Source organism: Hakea prostrata, chromosome 8 (genome assembly GCF_041222555.1).
Source record: "Hakea prostrata isolate BN-2017 chromosome 8, UWA_Hpros_2, whole genome shotgun sequence".
Lineage (NCBI taxonomy): Eukaryota > Viridiplantae > Streptophyta > Magnoliopsida > Proteales > Proteaceae > Hakea > Hakea prostrata.
In genome coordinates this window covers 26,357,952-26,374,987 of record NC_142607.1, presented here as the reverse complement: position 1 = coordinate 26,374,987, position 17,036 = coordinate 26,357,952, and the positions used below count along the sequence as shown (strand labels likewise).

Below are 17,036 nucleotides of genomic sequence, written 5' to 3'. Positions count from 1 at the left end.
TTTGGGGGTTTTTGGTTTTTTTTTTTGTATGGAATGCCTGGTTATCCCCCGCATCGGGGAAGTGGTTGTGCTAGGTTAAACGGCAGTACCGCCGGGCCTTACCCTCCCAACCAGCTCGGGCCCGTGAGCGAGTGATTGATGAGCCCGTGGGGATATGCCAAATGATTCATGGAGAGTGCTTTGGATCAAAGCTTTAAACTAGTAGATGGAGATATATAGTTGTAACTTTAGTCATGATCGGGCGGTATGATGTGGGACGCGGAGTTCCTCGTGTTTTTGGTACCTGGTTCATCTGTAGAGGTGATTTAGGTGGGTTTCCCATTTGGGTGGATGGTGGGGTCGTCCGGGCTTGGTCCGTTTCCTGCTGGGTTTATGGCCGTGTTCCCCTGTGCGGGGTTGGGGTTAAGTTATGATCTGTAGTGATGAGGATGCTGATGGATGGTGGCCTGGTGGATGTGTGTCTTTGGTTGGTCGGGGTTGCTCCCTGTGTGCTGGTCGTGGGTGCCGCCCGTCCGGCTGTGCCCCGAGAGTGATTTCCATATTGAAGGAACTAGGAGCTGGGGTGCCTAGTAACTTTAGGGGCGGTGGGGATGTTGCTGGCTTGTATCTAGCATGGCCTCGAATAGAACTGATTGGAGGGCAAGAATCCATGTAGCCGACCCCATTTAGTTGGGACAAGGCTTATTGTTGTTGTTGTATTTTTTTTGGGTGGGGGGACAATATTTGGGTCGACGTTGGCCTTCATTGCTTGACTGGGCTTGCAATTAATATTTTTTTGGGTTGGGAGATCACATCTTGGTGCAACTTGGAGATACTGCTGGACTGGGTACAAATGAGATCTTTCTGCGGGGTTTTGTATTCCTTTTGTCAATGTAAAACTGATAGTCATGTCTATGAGTATGCTTAATGACATACATGTGTAAATCATATAAAAGCGTGAATCTGATGCCTAAGGCTTCTACGCAAGTCATAGTTGTCAAGGCAACACCTAGGTGTCCGGGCCCTTTTTTGGGTCAAGGTGACCTAGTGTTGCCTCTCCTTGGCGCCTTGCTTGGTGTTGCCTTGATTTTCATGGTCCTCTATCGCCTTGCCTCACCTTGTCATCTTGAAACTATGGCACATGTAGAGTCTGGGGGCGGGCAACTTCCCTATGCAGCCTTAACCCAGCAATTTTAAAATCATATCCTGACATAATAAAATGAATGAAATAAAGAGAACAGTGATTGAAGGGACAGTTGAAGTTAACTCTACAGATGTTCCGTGTGGGGGGTTGCATATTATTCAGTGGACGTTGATGGGAGTCCAGATTTTATGTTCGTTTAGGGGGGAATTTTGGACAGCTTTATGCTATCGGTCAAAAGCCCAAATGTAGCGAGACAAGCTCCAAAACCAGCCAGCGGGGTTGTGGGATGCGACTTCTGTAAGATTCAGCTTGGTCTGATGATGGGGAGAGTTTTTGTTGGTCCGATGGTGCATCACATGAGCAGTCCTACCCCCAAATAGCAGCATGGATGAAGAACCAAAGTAAACAAAATATTATTTACGTCAATGTTCATGTGAATAGTGCCACAACTTCATATTTGGCTTAGTATAAATATTCCTTGAAGTGTGGGACCAATGGTTCGAGAACTTGTGATATATCTTGGTTTTTGAAAAACTGAGATGAGATCACATGAGAGCCCCAGAAAGTTGAAAAACTCAACCAAGATTTTCGTTGGGTCGAGATCTCTTGGTTCAACCAAAATCTCAGGCCAACCAGTGTTATAATAGGCCTTTAACAGGGCCCTAATTAGGGGTTGGATCTGCAACCCTTTCATTCACAGGAGGTTACCTGAAGAAGGCAGCAGAGTTTCCTTGTTTTCATGGCTAGTATTGGAGCACTGTGGTCTCGACTGGAATGGAATCTTTTAGATTACCATATATTTGATGTGATTTCCTAATTGCAATTACTTGTGCATAATTACATATCATTCTGATGTATTAAACCATCATGTATTTAATACATATGTCTTGCTTTGAAACATTAGGAGTATTGGATAATGAGACACAACTGTGGTATATAATATCATTTTTAGCTTCCATTTTAATCTCTAATTATATTGATGTTCCATTCCTCGGGATCTTGGATGTTGATTCAATATGAGAGCAGTAAGGGCTAAGCACTGCATCTGTGATTGCTGGGTGTTTTGTTACGGTGTTTTCCCTTCCTCCGATCCTCTATGCTAAGGCGTTCAATTGTTGCACTTCCCTTCTGAAAGCTCCTTGGAGAACACTTCATCTACTCTTTAATAAATTAATTTGTTTACTTAATTGTTGCAGAGGAGAACAGGTTCATATGGTTTTCTCATTGGAAGAGTTATTGCCCTCAACTGGCACCTTCCTTCCTCCTCCTTCTGTTCTGGCTGTTGTCCTCTGTCAATCTGAAAGTACTCTCCAGAATGTTGGCAAGATGTATTCCGATCCACCCAATGCTTCTTCACTTTCTCTGGATTCTGATACTCTATTAGATTCTTGGAATAAACCTTGTCTCATTTCTAAGACAAATCTGATCTCCATTACTGATGATGGGAAAATATGGAACTGGATGCTGACAGCTGAAGGGGCTACAGATACTCTGAAAGATATCACAAATTTGAACTTGACGGCTGATGTAAGTGAAGTGATGGCCCCAGAAAGACTCATTAGCTCAGTTGATTCTTCCACTCATGGAGACGAAAATATCGTGAAAGAGTCCGAGCTCATTGATCGAAGTTTTGGTTGGAAATCAAAACCAATCCATAATTTTCCAGATCTGTCAGTTAAGGTTGGTAAAGAAACTTTTCATGACCCGCATGGTATACTAGTTTTGTATCTCTGCATGTTAAGATGGAAGAGAAAGAGTTGATAAATAAGTGACATGACGGGAGTCTGAATTGAGAATAGATGAACTATTCCCTTTTATTAATCTGAGTTTTTAACTCATTTTGTTTGGATGTGGGCTTCTGGTAAGGAGCATGTAGAGTTACTTTTAACAAAAGTTACTCCTGGAAAAGAGCATGCAATGTCTTTTTAACAAAATCTTAAGCCAGGGCTGCAAGGATACTGCCAGTTGGTCGAAGTTAATGGGTTAGGTTCTCAGTTTGCAAGGCTGAATTTTAACTCTATCCTTATTGTCTAAATTTTATTCTCAGTCTGTAGAAGATTCCGGTCATCTGGCTTCTTTTGGAAATGTCATTTATATGATCTACGTAATATTCCTGCGGTGATCCTGTGGTAGCACTGGGTTTGTAACATTTATGTGCTAGTCATTTAAACCAGATATGTGTTGCTATCATCAGGTTTGTGCTTGAGTAGTTCTTGCTTGGGTTAGCAACAGATTGGATTTCAGTTGGATCACTCTTATTCAACCTTCATCACATTGTAATTTGTAATAAATTCAATTGAATAATTTAATATCTTGTTTATTTTGTCACATATCTTGCTATGGGAATTAAAATTGGTTAAAAACTTGTTTACATTGCTTCTTGTTGAGATCCCTCTCAATGTGGCTGAAATATCTGCTATACAGAAGCTCCATTGAAATTTTGTTGACATGGTGCCTATGTTATCATCTATCAGATGGTAAGTTTTGGCCCAGTCAGTTTCTTCGAAATGGAGATGTGAAAGTATAAAATTTGGTTGACATTTGAACTTTGGCGGTTTTCTAGTAATTTCATTTTACCACTATATGTAAATGGATAAGAGTCCTGAGATGGTGCACCATGTAGGGGAATTGAACCTAGTACTTGATGTGTTGCTAATCAAGGGGGAACGAGCATTCTCTTTGCATTACTCAATAAGACCATACCTGTTGAGTCGCCTCACAAGTGTCTACACAGATCATGGATGAAGAAGCCTGTGATTATCTCTATATATGCATGAATACAATACATTGTTTTTGGTGATTTGATAAAAACAAGAGGGAAAATGATCAAAAGGTATCCCTAACTGACCAGAAATGGAAATCTAGTCTTCGAGAGATTATTTAATAAATCTAAATGTTATTCATTAAAAAAATGTAAATATTCTGGATTTCCTACTACCTAGTAAACTATCCCATCTTTGCTTTAGATAAACCCCTAATCTTTCTCTTTTCCAAAATTATCCCAACCCATTCGATTTGTGATATTTGACTTTTCCCACATTAGTTTAGATTAATCCTTTTCCTCCCATATGAGTTCTTACCCTCCCATAATGATCCAGATTCCAGAGTATCCCTATAAATTTGTTAAAACCCTAATGATCGATAGATTTTGTTATAATTATTAGATTATTTGCTAGAAGATTCTAGGCGAATCCCTAAGTCTAGGAAATCTTTCAAAGAAACCCTAACCCTAGAACTGGATTCACATCATACGCCCTTTTGAAACTATAGTATATTTATTAGTGGTTTTCTTTATCAATTTTACTCTGCTTCAGTGACTAGGAGCCTTGTGAGACGAAGAACCCAAATAGTATCAATCTGGTTTTGATTTGCTTTGCATATTCTATTTAATGAGGGCAAAGAAAAGAAAAAAAAAGGAAATTCTCTTTTGGTTCTCTAACGTTTTCTTGGTTCAATGATGCAGATCGGCTTAGTTGGGCAACTTCATCTTCTTTCTTCAACTTTAACTACACTGGCAGTGCCATCACCTTCATTAATGGCTACTTTGGCCCGTAAGTGTGTTTACATTCTTGTTGAACTTGAGTTTCTGTATAACTTCTGCTGCAGTGTACATAATTTGTTTTTGTAAAAGATCTTATTACTTAGTTTAGTTTGGTTCTATGTGAAGGTGGGGGGAACCATCCGGCTGCAGCTGTTCCACTGGTTGCTCTAGGAACTCAAAATGGAACAATTGATGTGATTGATGTTTCTGCCAATGCTGTAGCAGCTAGCTTTTCTGTACATAATAGTACCGTGAGAGGATTGAAATGGTTGGGAAATACTCGTATGGTTTCATTCTCATATACTCAGGTATTTCATATACCACCTAGCAAGTAGTAATTACAAAAGATTGCCAACAACCATATAAGGCACGCAGGCAATTAAGAATGGACCCCTAAATCAGTACAAGAATTCTTTATCTTTCAACTTTTATTTATTGTAATATTTTCTTTCTTAATCATAGGAATAGTGATATGTGGACTTTTATTAAGAAATGTTTCTGTTGGCTTGCTTCAAAAGACATTTGTTATCGTCAAGGTTGTAAGCTTCACAATTGGTGGCAAATGAAATTGTCAAGTGAAAAGTTGGGAACTAATGACTTGCCCCTTATGAGCACAGCTATGATCTACTAATAGCAAGCATTGTGATCAAAGCATCGACCAATGCCTAGGCATCAAGGCATTCTTTGGAACGCCTAGGCATTGAGCTGCTTTATGTGCATGCAGAAAATTAAGCGCTTTGTGTCTTTAGGGGACACCAAGGTGATGCCCTGGACTCCATATTACATGATGGTGGCTATGTAGTTGCTTGTTGGATGAATTGTGTTTATCTTCATTATCTTTGGGGTTTTTTAATTGATATATTTTTTCCCCTTGGTATAACACATTATTGATGGTTTACTGTGTAACCATGAAATGAAAAGCATGGGATCAATTTAGGATAAAATGGAGAAACAAACCTTAATAACCCAGTTATGAAATAAGTTGGGTTGACTGGGTTTTAGAATGAAAAAGAGGTATGTTTACTACTTTAATGTCTATATAAATCATATTTATCATGCTATGTTGCTATTGTATTCTGCTGAGATAAATATATTTTAACTTGCTTTATTGATTAATATTTTGCATAGTCGCATAATTATGATTTTAATATTTGTTTAGCTTATGATTGGAATATTTAAGTTTTAATATGTTTTTTGTGCCACATAAACTAGTTGTACAACAAGTTAAGCATAGGAATCTATATACTCACATGTCCAAGTAGGAAGAGTATTTTGCACGCAAGCTGTGTCAGAGTCAGAAGATGATGTTCCAAAAGGGTCGAGGGCATTGAAGACTAAGAAATGGACTTCACCACATGCAAACACAACTTCAAGACCCAAGACTGCAGTTAATACTGATTTGAAATAGCATGTACTTTTTAATGGAAAGTAGCGCATGTAAATGCATGGGAAAATGAAGTCAGGCATCATAGGAAACAAACCAAATGGGCAAAGAGACTTAAATCTATCCCACATTTCTCTGTTAACCAAATTCTACAACCCATTAGATTTTGTTCAACCCTGTCCTAACCAAAACCCAAATTTAACAATTTTATCCATCCCATTCCTAGATTTGTTAATTATTTTGCTGGTGTCAAAAGGATTGATTCTGGGCTAACCCTAATTCTAGGGAAAAATCACAAAACCATAACCCTAGAATTGTGGTTACATCACTTCCCTTTACAATGAATGCATGCAAGTGTGAATAAGCCTCTATCGGTTCTCAAGATCTATTTTCCACCTTCTTAGGAAAGGGAAAAGAACTCCGAAAGGATTTGGATTAAAGGGAGGCTAAAAGGCTACAAGGACAAGACAACATTAATTGCAAATTAATGCCCTGGGATTTGTGTCAGAGAGTGTCAAAGAGGCCTCTATTTGTAGCCAAACGATTTGTCCAATATGTTTCTAACGGATACAAAAACAGTCATATTTTTTAACATCCAGTTGACCTGTTCAAGCGTTCAATCGACCAACTCAACAGAGCCCGTTGAGGATATAGTCGTTTCAAGCCGGTTGTACGACGACTGTCAAAGCCAGTCTGCTGCTGATCGATTGGGTCCTTCTATTGGTTGGGCTTAAAGCCTAAAACTATAAGCCAGTCAACCACTAGTCATCTGGTACGTTCCCTAGGGCATTCTATGATGCATCCGGTCACATAGGCTTAAAGACAAGTCGCTCAATAGGTACATGGTCTGGATGCTAAGACAAGGCTTTCCAAGGGCATTTGTGTAAAATGGTTTATACGCCTAGAGTCTGACCCAATTGTTGAGAGATATGGGATGCCGTAAGGTTGGTAGGAAAAGGGATGTGGTGAAATTTGAGTGTTTACAAGTACGGTTTTTAGATAGGTTGAGACGGGAAAATTTGGTATGGGTTTGTTTGGGGGAATGTTAAGGGTTTTATCAATTCTTATGGGCTCGTTTTGGGATTCCAAAATCATTAAGGGTTGTAACAAAGAAGCATTATGTGTATTTAGTGATACCTAGGAAGCCTGTGGTTGGAAATTGGAAGGTTTCTGGGGATCTTGCAAAATTCTTGGTCACTCTTTCTTGATCTTTTCTTTTCTTCTTTCTTTTCTTTCCTTTTCTTTTCTTTTCTTTTCTTTTCTTTTCTTTTCTTTCTTTTTTCTTTTCTTGTTCTAGTTTCTGATCTGCCACAAGAAAGAAGGGGGAAGTGGGAGAGGCTGAATGGGTGAAAGAAGGGGGAGGGGGTGCCACAAGAGGGAGGGTGGGGGTGCTGTCTAGGGTTGCCACAGGGGTGGTGGGTAAGGGCTTAGTGGGGATCACTGGGGTGGGAGGGGGCTGTTGTGGCAGTAGCAGGGTTGAAAAGGGAGAGGGGGTGTTTGTGCAAGGTATGGAAGGGTGAAAGAAGGGGGAGGGGGTGCCACAAGAGGGAGGGTGGGGGTGCTGTCTAGGGTTGCCACAGGGGTGGTGGGTAAGGGCTTAGTGGGGATCACTGGGGTGGGAGGGGGCTGTTGTGGCAGTAGCAGGGTTGAAAAGGGAGAGGGGGTGTTTGTGCAAGGTATGGAAGGGGTGGAAGATGGTGTCGAGTGAGGGAGAAGGAAGGGGAGAGGAGTAGGGCTGCTCTACTCACTTGAGGAAGCTGCTGGTTGTTGAACTGATGCTGGAGACTGGGAGATCTTGCCGAATTGAGATGACTTGCAACACATACCGTGGTCGTCTGAAGAGGACCACGATTCAATTCCCTCAAATAGACTTGTACTCAATTCAACTTTAGTTTAGAATGAGGGGGGTGCGATATTTTAGCCTTGCAATTGGATGGAAAGACTTAAGACTCTAATTTAGAAATAAAGAATGACTCAATTGGGGAATCATTTATAGACTAGGATCCCCCTTACAACCAATTAACTTTCTGCTACAAATAAAATAAACTTGACCTGCATAAAAATACCTAATTATCCAAAAGAAATTTCAATTTAAAATAGATTCCTCGTGGCATTCCAACTCTAACTAGAACTCACTTAACTGACTCAAACAACGAAATAAAATCAGATTTGAATTCACAAAAATAAGACAATTTCTGGAATAAAAATATTTAGCTAATTAAATGGAGAAAATGACCAAATTGCCCCTAGGGGGTTTTGGCCAGCCCCTAGGTGTGCCACTTACGTTTGGCCTTAGGGCCCATTTTAGGGTTTTGGCCAGGGGGAGATTTCGTGCTTACATCATGAAGTGCCACCCCTCCATGTGGTTGTAAGTTTTGTATTTTAATGTTTTTACGTTTATTATAATTGGGTGCTTTTGGCTGGAATCAAGGATTCGTTGAGGTGTTCTTGCCTTGAATCAAGGATTTGATTGGGTTTTCTTGCTCAAAAACAAAGATTTTGTAAGAAGTTGTTGCCCTGGGATCATGCCATGTGGAGGGGAGAGAGAGAATTAGTTTTGGTTAGGGGATTATAAATAGGGGGAAAGGTATGTGGAAAGGTTAGGCAATGTTTGTGTGAGTGTTTAGGCAGTCTATGGTTGAAGGACAGCTTATGCTGTGGGGGTGATTGGTACCATCGAAACCAGTTTGTCTTGTTAGGTTTATCTTAGGCAATATATGGGCTTGGATTAATTACTTGGGTTAATAATTGATGGGGGTCTCAACACATCGGGCCGATGCACTGCCATTAGGTTTGAGATGGGCCAAACCGGTCCATTGTGGAAGTGGACTAGGGTTTGGGGTTGCTATTATAAATAGCTATGATGGGGTCCCTCCAATCTCTCAAGTTCTTTTGTTCTCTTCTCTCTCCACAAGAAAGAGGTACGGTAGGAAGACAAGGAGATTGGAGAAGGCTTCATCACTCTACAGATTTGGCATTCAAGATTTGCATCAATCTTCTTCAATATACGTCTAGTGTAAGGTATGTTTAGTACTTCCTAATATATTTTATCGCATTCTAGTTCTTGCATGGTTTTATTATTGATTATTTTTCTCAAAACCCTAGAAGGTCTAACATGTCTTTCATTTGTGTTTGTTCGTTGTTCCAATAATTAAAAATTATTTGTTTTTGTGTTCGATTCATGGGTTCTTACCTACCGAAAGTGGACATACTGGTGAATACCTTCTAGAGGTCTAGAAGGGAGTGGGTGTGAACCACTATAAATCTCGTGTCTTAATTACTTGCTTTTGTCTTCCACACATTAGTTTTTAAATTTTGTTTGTGTAAGTACAAGCACAAATTGCTAGAATCAACCTATTCACCCCTCTCTTGGTTGACTTCCAACTAGTAACAAAGCGAGAGATCACTTGTTTGACGAAATGGTTTGAGTCAAAGATCCAAATGCCTGATGTCTAAATCTGTCTCTCAAAGGTCCAAAGTCTCAACAGTTCGAGGTCACCCTACTTTGATGGGGGAAGGTTTTGCCTATTGGAAAACCTGATCCAAAAAGTACATTTGTGCAGATGACTTAGATGTGTGGAATTTAATAAAAAAGTTACTAGATGTCATCTATGATGAAAGGCAAAATTGAGAAGTTAAGGAGAAATGGGATGCAGCGGACACATCATGTTCCTTAAATGTGCCCTGAGTGAAAATTTATAATTGATGTGGCACATGTAATTCAGGAAAAAGATATTTGATAAATTGCTGGTTACATTTGAAAGAATGGGTCACATTAGAGAGATGAATTTGGATATCTACGTGCTCCATTATGAGATCTTTAAGATGTTAGACGATGAACTTATTACTGCTTTATTTCATCATTTTACTAACACCATAAACAAGCTATATAGCTTGTGTAAAGTGTTTAGCAATGCAAAACAAACAAGAAGAATCTTATGAGCATTGCCATTCAAGAAGCTGAAAACTTGTCATGTCTAATATTGGTTGAACTCATGGGGTCATTTCTGGCCTGTGAAACTGGAGTTGAGGAAGATGAGAGGCATGATAAGAAAGATGCACAAGGTGCCAAAAGGAAGCCTATTGCCCTCAAGATACCAGCAATGATGATGATGGTAGTGAAGGGGAAGGAGATTTAAATCTTGAAATAGAGATGTCCCTGTTGACATGGAATTCAACAAGTTCCTCAAGACAAAAGGAGGAGGACCAAACAAGGGATTAACCCTTGAGGATCAAGAAAGTAAATCTACACTCAAAGACAGATCTAACTATACTAACAAGAGAGATATTGTATGTTTTGAGTGTAGGAGACCTGGGCATTTCAAGTCAGATTGCCTAAAGATTGAAGAGCCAAAGAAAAAGAAAACATCAGAAGAAGTCACCAATCTGGCTCTTACGGCACAAAGTTCATCTGAGGTAAGAGGATTTAGAAGTTACAGATGTCAAAGATGAAGATGACTTCTATGGAGCTTTAAATCTTCAAAAATCCCCAAATAAGCAGCAAAGCACGTGAAGGAAGATAAAGGAGTGCTAGATTTTGAGTGAAAATGAGCTTGAAAGAAGGGAAAATGGCAAAAAAGGGGGATTTTGGTCAAATTTCAACTGGCGGTAGCTTGATTTCTGTGAAACTTCAGAGAACTTGAGTGAGATGAGGGATTTAAAACATATGTTCTGCTTTTGACCGAAATGGGTCGAAAGCAAGGAAGAAAGTTTTGGCACATAAGTTTTGTCTCGGTCCAGCACAAAATCGAAATTTCAGTCGAAATTTGGACTATGCCCAAAACTAACACACCATCACACTGAAGATATTACCATCACCACCAGGTTCTGCAATAGGAGTCCTAGATTTTAACACCTTTCATGGTAGCATTATCTTTTGTTCCTTTTCCTGTTTAGTTTTGGCTGCTTCCTTTTGTGTTCGATAAATTTCTTTTTTCTATTGAAATTTGCCTGAACAATAGCAGATTTGATTTCCTATCTCTTCTCCATGTATGAAATTAACTGATGATCTTTTGTGCATATTTACTTGTTATAATTTCCATTAATTTTATTTATATTATTTTTTCCTTCTGCAGTAATTAAATTTATATATATTATATTTTTAGTCTTCAATCATCATCTTTTTAACATGTTCAGGTGAATGAAAAAGCTGGAAGGTATACTAATACGGTCATTGTCACTTGTCTTAGAAGTGGTCTTAATCGGACTTTCCGTGTCCTACAAAGGCCAGAGCGTGCTCCGATAAGAGATTTAAGGGCTTCTTCATCTGGAAGGTTGATTTGAATCCGTAGCCAGGTGTTTCATGTTATCAATTTGCTAGATCCATTAACAATTAATATTCTATGTTAATGTCATTCTATGAACCTGTGCTCCTGAAACCCCCAAATAAGTGGTCAGATGTACCTGTTGTAAAAATTATGAGGTGATATGAAACCAGTAGGTGTTGGTTTTTGATACGACAGTCTTAGAAACTGAAGTGTCCTTTTGTTATATAGAGTGAAGTATCCAACTTTTGTTTGGTATGAAACCATTAAATTTTCTTTTATTTTCTTTTCAGTTTTTTTTGGCAGTGAAATAAATTTCTTTCAGATGTTCTATATTTGTGTCTTCATATAAAGGGTTCTCAGTAGGACTTTTAGAGTTACTTAGAGAATAAGACTCACTCTCAGCAAAAAGTGTTGGGGCAAGGCTGTGTGGGGAAATCCCCCCTCTCCCCCCAACCCAAAAAAAAAAAAAAAAAAAAAAAAAAAAAGAAAAGAAAAGAAAAAAAGACTGCTTGTGTGGAGACCATTGGCACTGGGTTCGGGCTCTAGAAAATAAGACACAATATTTTTACCTCAAAACAGTTTAGCTAGTCAAAGTCCCTACACCTGTTCTCTCCTGGAGGTCAATATCTGGTAATTGTTAACAGATGAGCCAACCAAGCCCTGGGGAGTACTGAGATGAAGTCTATATGTGCTTGTGGTTTTGGCAGATTTGACCATGTTTGTAATTATTTATTTATTTATTTGTTGTTGTTATTATTTTTGAGGCATATCTCTCAGCTATTTATTTGTTTTCCTACTCTACTTTTTTTCATTATGAAGCTGTTATTTTTGGTGAATATAACCCTTAGTTGTGCTGTATGGCTGTAACCATGCTAAATATACACATTGGTGTATATATTTTTGGTGAATTATTGTTTTCTTGGAGTAAATAATTTGTATTTGTTGCATGGCCAAAAATATATGAAATTACTGAAAATAAGAACTAATATCTACTCTCAGGATTGTTTTCTAATAATTGGAAATGGTTATTTAATCCTCCAACTCTGGAAGCATATGTCAAATTTTTTTGTGTTTTTTTATTTTATTTTGTATGGAATGTATATCTCCGGTTACATTGATGGCTTATCTTGCTCTGAAGTTCTGGATATTCTTTGGGTATATGACACAAAGCGCATTTCAGGTATCTTCTCATTCTGTTTCATGATGCACCTGTGGAGGTATGGGCCATGACAAAGAGTCCAATAATGGTATTCTATCCTGCTAATTCCTTGTGTTTTTTGTTTGTCATACTTGAAATCTGATCTCAATACTGTACATTTTCTTACATGGATTTCATGGATGGTGCTGAGGAGGCTTCATTTAAGTTTTCCATCATCCAAATTTGTTCACAATGTAACACTGATGTATTTTTATATTTTATTGTTTACCTTTTTTTTTTTTTTTAAATTGAATGATATGATTACGAACGGCCCCTTACATTAAATTAGATTCTGAATCTAGACAAATGAGTTATGAAATGGTAGCTAGAGGTTTCCATATATGTATATATATATATACATGCAGCCCATGGTATGTTAAATCAGATTCTGAATGTACGCAAATGAGTTGTAAAAGTTAGCTAGAGGTCCATATGTATATGTATATGTATAGATATACATATATGTATGTGATTGGTAATGTTTCAATATAAGATTAAATATGAATTTTTTCAAATATTTAGTTACATTCTGGAAAACAAACTTATTAATCTACCTAGTATATGTATTTATACATCCTGTAGTGTATTGAAATCTTGGACCACACAAAATTAGTAAGTTCATTTGTGAAAGAAATAGTTGAACTATATTTATCCTTGCTGAAGGATGAAAATATAAATCTTGCTTATAAAACAAAGCGAGGTTAAAAGAAATTTTAACCTTGGCAGACAAGGAGTAGTTGGTCAAATGTGGCAAGATATACGGTGGGAAATGTTGTGTATTTCTTTTTTTTTTTTTAAAAGACAAGGAATAATTGGTCACATGTGGCACATCTTGGCATGGATGTTAGAGAGTTCTTGAACATCTCAGATCCTACTCGTTGAGTTTCTCCACATCCCAACACACCCTAATTTAAGATTTTAATCAGTTGAAAGGAAATTGATTTTAGAGAAAGCACGTTTCCACCAAAACAGAAACCCACGAGCTTTCAAAGCTAGACTGAGCAGTTGCGTTATAATGTGCATCCCTATCTTAAGGGTGAGTTATGAGCAATTCGGCAGTTTAACCATTATCTCCATCATCGTTGGTTTGGCTGCAAGTATCAATAAACAAATCATTATTTTATTGTAAATTAACATGTTCAAGTAACCATTGATTTGAATCAAGCAAGAAAGAAAGAGTTAACAAAAGGAAGAGATGAATTCATGATGAGTTTCTTCTTCCTTCTTCCTTCTTTTACCTTTTCTCCTTTTGTTTATGAGGTTTCGCTTTTCCTGTCTTTGAAGCCATTGGTAATCCAATTCAGAACTCCAAAAGCAATATTTCTTAGTGATCTTTCCACGAGAGATCATACAAAAAATGTTGATGTCGGAACAAAAAACATTGAGAATCCTACTTTTTCGTCTACATAAGAGCTTCAAAGACTGAACTCACTTTGCATTTCATCTCGATTTGAAACAAAAAAAGGCTGACAAAATTAAGTTGAAGTAGAGATCACAATTGTGTTTTAAGTGTAGCATTCTTTCATGATGGATAAGAAGGTAGAGGTGTTGAGTACCTTTGATGAAGACAACGATGATTGCAACGCTCAAAGATGTTCACAAAACTGTAGATACAACATTAGAGATGCATAATTAGAGTATGTTTGGCGAAATAATGACAACTTTTTTTTTGTTGTAAAAAAAACAAAGCCAACGTTGGTGAATGAAAATTGCAAATCGATAATAAATCTTCAGTGAAGAGGATCGTTGAAGTCGAAATGAGACAAAATGTTAAATAGGGAGAAAGTTGTGAAGACCTTGAAAGATGAAAGGCCATTGAAAACAGTTTCTTGAGAGTGGGAGGTAATTTTATTTTTTCTCTTTCTATGAAATATAAGAAATTATCATAATGAAATAAACAATTTCTCCAAAAAAGAGGGAGAGGAAGAATTTATATGTTGGGAAGGTGAGTAGTTTTTTTTTTTTTTTTTGTGTGGTATAACTGTACAAGGGATGGTGAGTAATTATTACATGAGAAATACAAGAAGAAGTTTATGCGTTGGAAATGAGAAGTTTAAGAGGGAGAAGAGAGTGTGTGTAACAGATTTATTGAAATGATTCAATAGTGGTTAATATTTAATCAACAATTTGTATTACTTGGCAAAAAAGAGGGAGATGAAGAAGTTTATACGTTGGGAAGGTGAGTAGTTTCCCTTTTTTCCCCCTAGTACAAAGTGAAGGTGAGTTATTACATGAGAAATATATGCCCCCCCCTCCCCCCCCCCCCAAAAAAAAAAAAAAAAAAAAAACATGAGACATAGAACAGTGACATAAGTACACTTACAAAACAGAAACTCTTAGCAGTCACCTTTAAGCTGGGGAGTAGATGTCATGCATTCCCAACTTGTAAAGAAGGATGTTGAATTGGTTAGGGATGGGAACCTTGGTGAAGATATCCACTTCTTCTTCATCAATCTTTGCCTTGGTAAGTTTACATATCATACACATATTTTTTCCATATCCAGACGTTTTAATGAAAATACATCTTATTGGGGGACTTCTCCATATGAAAGGTTAAAATGTACTTTCTATGACAACCCGTATTATCCTCGAATTAAACTCGAATCATATGCATTTGTACTATTATTAAGGGCATTTTTGTCAAAAAGGAAAGAGACTAAATACAAAAACAAAGGAGACTGTACTCTTTTTTACTCGGACGAAACTGATGTTACCAGGGTCAGCAAGGCCCATGGAGGCCTGAAACAGCCCCCTGGACATGCGGCAACCAGGGGTACCGAATGCCCTAGGGGATATTTTGGTCATTTTCACGTCCCTCCTTGGGTTCTCATTGGTTCAGTTAGATTCTGTGCCATGTAATTTTTCTTTTCTTAGTTGATCATGTCATGGTCAACTTAATAAAGAGTTTCAGTCCAAGTGGGTGTCCTAGTTGGAAATTATTTTCTTTCTAGATAATTATTATTTTATTTGTTAATTTTGTGGTCCTTAGGAGACCCCATTTAGTTGTTGGTTAGTTTACTGAGTTGTTATTTAGTTGATAGTCGTTAAGGGATTCCTTTACCAAAAAAAACTTAAGGTATTCCCAATCCAAATTGGATTCCGAATTTGAGTCTAAGTTGTTAGTCAACTAGTTTGAGTCCAAGTGTCTTTCTGGCTATAAAAGAAAGCCACCCCCTCATGTAAAGATTAGACTGGATTAATACAATTAAGCATAGAAGGAATTGCATGGATTCCAAGGAGGATCCCCATGGCTGAGTTTGAGTTTTCTGCAAATTGTCTTAAGCTTTCTCAATCTCAAAAGCCTACAGTGGCCTAGGAGTGTTCTAATCCACTTTCATCAAGTAAGTACCAACCCTGGCTGCTCACCTACTCTTCACCTAACTCTTGCGTGTCCCTTCCCCTCCTTCTAAACCCTGAGGCAGCAACCTCCCACTCTCCCCCTCCTAAACCTTGCGGCAGTAAGCCCCCACCCCCTCCCCCACTTCTAACCCTTGTGGCTGCCCTGCCCCAGCCCTTCCTGTCTCCCTTCCTCTTTTCTTGCCTCGTTGATCTTGCTGCAGTTTGGGAAAGAAAAGAAAAGGAAACAACAGAAAAGAAAAGAATAAAGAATGAAAGAAGAAAGAGAAGAAAGAAGAAGAAAGAAGAAGAAATAATAAGAAAGAAGAAGAGAGAAAAAGTAGTGAGATCAAGAAATAGAGAAGAAGACCAAGAAACCCAACCGCAAGCCTCTGAAGACCCTCCCACCCTTTCCCTAATTGTTAAACCCTATCCTTTCCCATATGAGTGTCTCCCATATTATGAGATTGAAACTTTTGTTCCCAAATCTCATCCCATCTAGGTTTGTTAAAGCCGTAGTGACCGCTAAATTTTTCCATTCCCACCTGGGGTGATTTTGGGTATCCCAAAACCATATCCACCACAATCCACCATCCCACTTTATAGTTTTTAAAAGCACCAACCTTCCCTAACCCTTTTATACAAGACACAATTTCCTAATTAGATCCAACCACCTTAAGGATCCTTGTTAACCTAGAATTCCCCTATTTTTTTAACCAAAACAATTCCATCTAGAATATGGATAAAACCCTAATCCCTGGGATAGCTCAATTATTCACTGGTTCTAAGTAAAGAAGGATCCTAAAGACTAACCCAAAACCTAGGTTACATCCCGAACCTTCAATCCTAGTCACTGTTCTTCATCTTCTCTATCTCCAGTTATTAGATATGTAAAATTTTTTAACATCTAGTTTTACTATTTTACTAATACCTAACAAGTGTTATCTTGTGTGACTTCAAATGATACCTAAGTTTTTTGTTTAGATCTACCATCATTTTTCCTGCATGTTGAAGGTGGGAATTATTATGTGTTGTTTCTTCAATCAAGCATCTTCTTTGTTGTATCCAGTGGACTCGACTACAGTAGGAAATTATTTTTATTATGTAGTCTATCTTGCTCACATACTTTGATACTATCAACTCATGCTCCACAGTTTCTTGACAAGAACACCTTGTTTGTTAGTAAA

The 17,036-nt window shown here is 38.0% G+C and overlaps 1 protein-coding gene across 2 annotated transcripts in view; it reads left to right on the top strand.

The window, feature by feature from the left end:
* LOC149007470 (uncharacterized) overlaps positions 1-17,036 on the top strand; it is a 114,859-nt gene that overhangs the window by 16,714 nt on the left and 81,109 nt on the right. For both annotated transcript variants that reach the window (XM_089164538.1, XM_089164537.1), the window contains exons 2-6: positions 2,320-2,803; positions 4,587-4,674; positions 4,791-4,972; positions 11,185-11,321; positions 12,496-12,562. In XM_089164538.1, the coding sequence (XP_089020664.1) occupies positions 2,320-2,803; positions 4,587-4,674; positions 4,791-4,972; positions 11,185-11,321; positions 12,496-12,562 (958 nt within the window). The remainder of the gene's footprint in view (positions 1-2,319; positions 2,804-4,586; positions 4,675-4,790; positions 4,973-11,184; positions 11,322-12,495; positions 12,563-17,036) is intronic.